The 7,355-nt window shown below is 46.8% G+C and overlaps 1 protein-coding gene across 1 annotated transcript in view; it reads right to left on the bottom strand.

Annotated features, from left to right (window-relative positions):
• Window positions 1-2,262: 2,262 nt before the first annotated feature.
• The window catches only part of LOC149328476 (uncharacterized), a 31,284-nt gene continuing 26,191 nt past the window's right edge, over window positions 2,263-7,355 (bottom strand). Inside the window, exon 5 of the mRNA XM_089562129.1 lies at window positions 2,263-4,493. Within this exon, the coding sequence (XP_089418255.1) occupies window positions 4,297-4,493 (197 nt within the window). The 3' untranslated portion in view covers window positions 2,263-4,296. The remainder of the gene's footprint in view (window positions 4,494-7,355) is intronic.

Below are 7,355 nucleotides of genomic sequence, written 5' to 3'. Positions count from 1 at the left end.
GCATTTACGACGTTTCAATGGCAAGTGCAGTGCACGTTTATCGACGCTACGCGAAAATAGTTAGTGGATATTCCCCTTGCGTTAATCCTGCCAAGCTCGTCTTTTGCGCCGACGCTAGCGATGCTGAGCTGTGTTGTCTCCTCCAAGGAAAAATTGGCGTGCGCGCGCAGAGGTAAAATATTTACGCGACCTTAAACTGGAACTGGCGGGTATCAGTTGAGAATAATTCCAGCGACTTGTTGACCTCAATAATATTGGGCCACGAAAATCTCCATCTAGCATTCTATGGTACTGCAAATTATGCAGCTGCATATTTATTATAAATATTATGAGCATGTCTTCGTTCCCGGCGTGTCTTCTGCCTTCCATACCTCCACGTTTTGTGGCACCAAAATTTTCAGCGGGAGGAAATTGGCCACAAAATCACCCAAGGAAATTAAACGCTCCGCTGCCACGGCATGTTTGCATCTAGTTTGCGCCTATAGATGTTTCTTTAAAAGGCTGCTTCCGCCACATAGCAACAAAGAGCCCGGACCACCAGTGGTAGCTTCAATTATTTCATTCGCTTACCCCGTGACGTCCAGAATTTTAAACCCGAGGATACCTTAATGACCATGAAGCTCGACTACTAAACCGGAGAACTAGGGCTCAATGGCGGTTGCGGCGGCCGCGAAACAACGTGAAAGGTGCCCGTGTGTGTTCTTATTCTTACACCGTGGACGCAACACAGAGAAACCTACACCCAGAGACAAGTCGACACGACTGCTCCAGAAGACTCTTGGGTTGACTTCTCAGTGTGTCGTTCTTTCTATTTTGCGTTGAAAGCGTTGAAATTCTTCGTCTTGGCGGGAAAGACAGAAGATATGAAGGAGGAGATAGAAGGGCCAGACAAACGGTCGGCGGCATGCATGGCAGTTTTATTCCCATTCACTCGGGTCCATACTGTCCCAACTATATACAGATAAATGCATAACCAAAAAATAAAGCCATGCACAGCGAACACGGCCCAAAGGCGGTCTGTGAGATTCAATGTTTTCACAGTATTAGTGGTATTTGCAGAAAGCGCAAAACTATGGTTATGATAAAAAAACTGCAGAGAACGTTTACTACATTCGAATTGCAGCGAAAACGCAGGTTTGTGCTGTGTCGAAGACTACAGAGAGCAGGCAGTGCCGCGGGGCAGATGGAAGTTGATGAAGACTACGCTCTCTCATGCACAGAGCGAGAATGGGGTGCAGTTTAACGCTAGACATGCTGGCTGCAGCGATAGACCTCGCTGAGGGGTTCTTAAAGAAGATTTGATCGCGCAGCCATGGGTTGAACTCCCAGTCATGGATATTAATTCAATTTCTTTTTCTATTTTTCATGATTAGACCTCTCACTCAGCTGAGGGTCAAATTTGCACGGTCCGTGATTGTAGTCCGAGGTGCCGCAGTGAAGCTTTTTTTTTTCAATATAATGTGGCGTGCCAACACAGAAAAAAACTGCTCGTGGTTTAGCATTGCGAAGCAAGAGATAATGTGCGAAATAAGCTTTTTTGCAGGTGGACACAACCGCCACATGCCTGAAAGCGTCACTGACGTCTTCATTAAACCAGGCAGCCATTTATGCGCGTCTTCAAACTTTTCATCGTCAGTGGCAACGTACGCTGGCGGCCTACGCTCCAGTGCCCCGTTTCTGCAGCAATGCTGTCAACGCCAACGCGTATTGCTCTAGTGACGTGTCTTCCAAAAGCCCTGTGCACGCCAACCCAAGCCGCGCAAATCTCTCTCTCCCTACCGCCACATAGCTCTAAGCGCGAATATTAGTTTGATAGTAGTATTAATTGAAGAAGAAGATGGTGGGCAATGCTCAGCGCGAAAGTGTGCTGCAGTTCAACAAGAAATTCGTTCGGCTGCCGCAATAGCCTAGTGCTCTCGCACAGTGGCCAGCTATGCCGATCTGTTCGCGCCGTCGCGAGTTGGAATCTCTGTCGAGGATAATTATTTCATGTATTTTATTCATTTGAAGTCAAGAGTGAAGTCAAGCCCGTCTGGTCAGGATGGGGCACGACGAAAGAAGAATGGCACCGACCAAAAAAGAAAGATGGAATGACGTTTCGGCTCCCACACGGGAGCTTTGTTCACAATGAGGCGAAACGGGGAACCGTTGCCTTATATATGGCGTGTCACGTTTCGGCCTCCCCCCCCCTGTGGGAGCCGAAACGTCATTCCATCTTTTTTTTTGGTCGGTGCCATTCATTTTTCATCATTTTATTGATTTATTTCACTTGCACAGACCCACACACATCGCAAGACCTTGCTAGGAGCTTACGCAACGGAATAATGCTTTCGTACAAACAGCTTGTGCGCCAGCCAAAGCCCACAAAGTATCGAATGCAAGGGGAAAAACGTCCTTGTTATTTTGCTGTGCGGTTCATCCAAAAGAAGAAAGTATTCGCTACAAACGTTGTAAGTAAATAACAAGGATATAAATACGCTATGACAAAATTCATATTTAATACCAAATCAAATTTTCTGCTCAACGGCAGAAGTTTTTTTAGTTTCTCTCTGAAAGGACCTGCAGCGCAGTGTGTATTGCACCCAGTAAGATTGTGACAAGAGCAGAGCGCAAAGGAAATGAAGAGAATAGAACACAAAGCTTGGTCGACGGATCACGAGATTATATTGTTAACAACACAAAATCTAAGAGCGCTATGTCTGGCGGAAACCAGCCTGAAGGAACAAAGCCGCGAAGTAAAATTACTTGAAACCACCATGAAAGGAGCAAGAAGACACAGCCATTTGACATACTTCGAAAAACAACGATTGCCTGCTTGCCAATTCGGAAGAAACGGTACGGAGCAGTTGATGCCGATGTACATAGTAACGAAGTTTTGACTGCATTATCGCGGCACATTTGCGAATATATTACTGAGTTTCATCTGAGGAAGAAAAAAATATGATAACAAAGTATTTACATTTTATATTCATTGGTGAAGTAGGCAGGCTGAAGATGATTATCATTTTCAAGGTTTCAATACCTAATTTTTAAGCACTGCCCAAAACCTCAGCCATTGATCTCTATTCCGCACATCATGCGTCAATATTCGAAAACTTAGGGAAACTCTCTGAACTACTAGTACCTTGCCACCGGGAATGAAGAAAGCCACTCGCAAGCCAGGAATACGTACGTACAAATTTTGTTCTCACCTTTTTATTCGCATGACACCAGGTTATTTACATGGCTTTCCTTTCTGCTCTTCTCGCAAATACAAACCTAAATATAGTGAATGAATGTACTGACAATTTTTGTGCAAGTATATAGATGAATACTTGATATCTTTCTTATCGTTCAGATCACTGTATTTCTTAACGTGGGATTTCATAATTTGTAGTGGGTCTATGCTATTGTATTTATAGAAGAGAGCGGAAGTACAAAGTACCCTCTACAGAGAACACGCTATAAGGGAATGTTGCTACTGTTGTTTGGGCCCATTTGCATACGAGTAAGAAGGTATTATGAGTGTAGTCGCCCAAGCTACTAATTTGTGATAATTTTTTGGGTGCAACAACAAAAACAGCCTTCTTCAGAGCGCAGTCTGTGAATGCAATTTTCCAGTGTCATTGCACCTATGTATTTCAAAGGGACCGTCTGTGTTCCTCTGAGGCAGGTCATCCACAAAACGAACGCCATTATAGCGAGTCCTGAAGTACACAATCGGGTCGCAAACTCTAAGCCTAAAGCCATGCCTGTCGTTAAGTGAGATAATTGACAGCCAGCAACGCTTCGTCAATGGCCAGCAAAGGAGGAAAAGCGATTAAAAATTAAGTGTGACGCTAATTGAACGGCAGTTCACAGCACTCAACTACACTGCACAGTAAGACCACATCCTCAGTGCTTGAAATAATTATTTTCAGAGATCCTTTGTAACGCGTTTTCAAGTGTGGTTATCGAAAGTTATGAAGACAACTTTTATTTCTGTGACTCTTATCACACAAGGAATTTCACTTTCAGTCACACCCCACGCAAGCAAGAAAATTGTGAGGTCCGGATAAATTTCTCTCAGCACTTGAACTCACAGACATTAAATTCATTTGTTCAAGCTCTGATCAAAAGCATGAAATTATGACGAACCAGTACCACGTAGTTTTGCCTCTACACAAGCAACATGAATAAATGAATGGCATGAGGCGCCAAAGAACAGATGACATATTCTTGCCAGGATATGATTGAACCTAAGTTTTACCACCGTTGCCTCGGTGTGTGAAATAACCGCATCCAGTAATACACTCACGCCATGCACAACTTGCTCGTTCACATGCAGCTGGGCACACGACCCATCCACAGTCCTTCGTAACACGTAGAAGTCGACGTGCCGATGAGAATCCTCCCACCTCCGCAGCTGTAGCGGACTTGGTAACCACTCTCGTACCATTTTTGGTCAGGTTCAATCGTTAGGCCCTCACGAAGTTGCGGCCGCTGGCAGGCGCCTTCAGGGGGCACAAATTTTTCTGCAAGCACAGAAAAGTTATTTACGTACATGCGTAAAACCTTACCTTGTTTAGTTTGAAGCGTGACTAATTTTTTTCCCATAAGAGGCGCCATTTTACCGGCTTGCAGTAGAAAAGTAAAAACTCGACTCGAGAGCTCGGGGGCTCCTATTACTTGTGCCTGATTAGTTCCTTCCTTCTTTGTAATAGTGTAAAGTTTTGTGCTCACATATGTGTGTCTTCTTTCATTAAATGTCTTAACTAATGGTCATGTTTGATAGCACGTTTTCTTGCGCAGTATAGTTCAGTTCAATTGCCAGCTATTACAGCAACACTATTTTTACTACAGAGGGGTGGTATATTCAAAACTTTATCTCATGGTTGGATACCAGCAGAAGCCTCATCCGTTCCTTTGTCTGTGTCAACTTGCCTCATAAACGCACCTACACAATATTTGTGTTGGCCGATGTGCTCATGATATGTAATGCCAAAGAGCTGCTCACAGGCTATAACGGAGGCCTTAAAGGAGAATTCCGGAGTAACTGCCACCTCCAAGAGTTCCTTAGCGCGCGCTGATATTGATTGACGGAAGAACATTTTTTGATTTTGTCTGTACCAAAATGTTCGCCACCACTGCCAGGGTAATATATCACTACACCGAGCCCACCAACCGACTCCCCAAACCACAAAGCCATCAAGGCGAGTACGTCGATATGAGGCTCAGGGTGATCTCAGGCGTGATTTTTTGCCAGCTGTTATGCCATCCACACAGCTGAAAGTGGAAGATTCCTCAGATACTTCATACAACGAAACCTCAGGCGCGGTAGCCTTGGAATGATATTGAGTGGCGCAAAAAGGTGTTTCCTGCCTCAGGGCCTCTTATTGACCATGCTTAATATATTATGTGCTGTTTTTCTTTAGACGCTCTGTAAAAACGGGAGAGAGTGTGAGCACGCCTGAATGTAGAAATACAAACGGCAACTTGAATCACCTGCATTTAAAACGATGGCAAAATACTTTCAAGTGCTTAGTAACGCTTCTAAGACCGGAGCGAAGATATTTCCTTACCGAGGAAAAACGGGAAATTTAAGAGTGGTCTGCGCTAAACATGATTTCCACCCCAAATGTTTGATACTTTTTCTTTATTGATACAAAAAATAAACAGAAAATATTGTTGCGGGAAAGAATATATTTACAGATATTTACAAATAGACAAGAACAGCTGCGAGCGGCACCGAGAACACAGTCCGAACTTCGTTGTCCTCTTCTACTTTTCCCACTCGTGCCATCGCTCTTTGTCGTCGTCGTCTACCCGCATCAGGACCCCTGGCTGCTGAAACGCCGTCTCGGCGTTAGGGCGGCGACGTATGGGCGTCGTGATAAGGTTTAAGGCGACAGACGTGTACGATGTCTGTGGTGGCGCCAGAGGACGATGGCGAGGTTTCAAGGGGAGCAATTTCATAATTCACGTCGGTAACACGGCGCACGACACGGTAAAGGCCACGGTAGTGCGAAAGGAGCTTCTCGGAGAGACCGACGCTGCGAGAGGGCGTCCAGAGAAGGACGAGTGATCCCGGGGTAAATTCGACGGCCTGGTGACGGCGGTCGTAGGCTGACTTCTGGGAAACTTGAGAGGCTTGGAGCCTACTACGTGCTATTTGGCGCGCCAGCGTGGCCTGGGAGATGGCGTCCCGAGCGTAAGCAGAGGTGGGGGCTGAAGAAGGCGGCAAGAGTGTGTCCAAAGGCAAGGTGGGATGCCTACCAAACAAAAGGTAGAAAGGAGAATAGCCTGTTCTGTCATGAAGGGAAGAGTTATATGCAAATGTAACATACGGCAAGGCTGCGTCCCAATCTCGGTGGTCTGGCGATAGGTACATGGCTAACATGTCGGTGAGCGTGCGGTTGAACCTTTCCGTAAGCCCATTGGTTTGTGGGTGGTAATCTGTCGCGAGCTGGTGCTGCGTGTCACACGAACGAAGAATGTCGTGAACTACTCTGGATAGAAAATAACGACCACGGTCGGTGAGCAGTTGACGAGGGGCGCCGTGGTGAAGGATGACGTCTTGCAGAAGAAAATCGGCAACATCGGTAGCGCAGCTGGACGGCAAAGCACGCGTGATGGCGTACCGAGTCGTATAATCAGTTGCGACAGCGATCCATTTGTTGCCGGAGAGGGACGTCGGAAAAGGGCCAAGAAGGTCGAGGCCAACACGGTGAAAAGGTTCCGGAGGTATTTCGATGGGTTGCAGAAGACCGGAAGGCAAAGTGGAGGGCCTTTTCCGACGTTGACACAGGTCGCAAGCGGCCACGTAACGCTTGACGGAACGATAGAGACCAGGCCAAAAGAAGCGATGCCGCACCCGAGCGTACGTGCGGGACACGCCAAGGTGACCGGCTGTCGGCAGGTCGTGCAGTTCTTCAAGGACAGAAGAGCGTAGATGTTGGGGTATCACGAGCAGGAGCGGAGGGCCATCGGAGCGTAGGTTACGGCGATACAAAATGCCGTTCTGGAGCACATAAAGGTTCAGAGACGGAGATCGGTTTGCAGAACGGATGCCATCAAGGATAGGACGTAAAGATGAGTCGTGGCGCTGTTCGTTGGCAATATCGGCAAGATCGGAGATAGCTAAGAGGCAGGGCAGGGTCTCAGCGTCCTCTAGGTCAGGTGGTTCCACAGGGTATCGGGATAAACAGTCAGCGTCCTGGTGATGGCGCCCTGACTTGTACACGACGGAGTATGAGTATTCTTGGAGGCGCAATGCCCAGCGACCAAGGCGACCGGTGGGATCTTTTAGTGAAGACAGCCAACAGAGAGCGTGGTGATCAGTGACAACAGCGAATGAACGGCCGAACAGGTAGGGTCTGAATTTAGCCACTGCCCAG

This window comes from Amblyomma mixtum, chromosome 9, assembly GCF_055824585.1.
Source record: "Amblyomma mixtum isolate Tamu chromosome 9, ASM5582458v1, whole genome shotgun sequence".
In the NCBI taxonomy this organism is placed as follows: Eukaryota; Metazoa; Arthropoda; class Arachnida; order Ixodida; family Ixodidae; genus Amblyomma; species Amblyomma mixtum.
The sequence above is the reverse complement of the archived record's forward strand: the minus strand, read 5'-3'. Positions and strand labels throughout refer to the sequence as shown.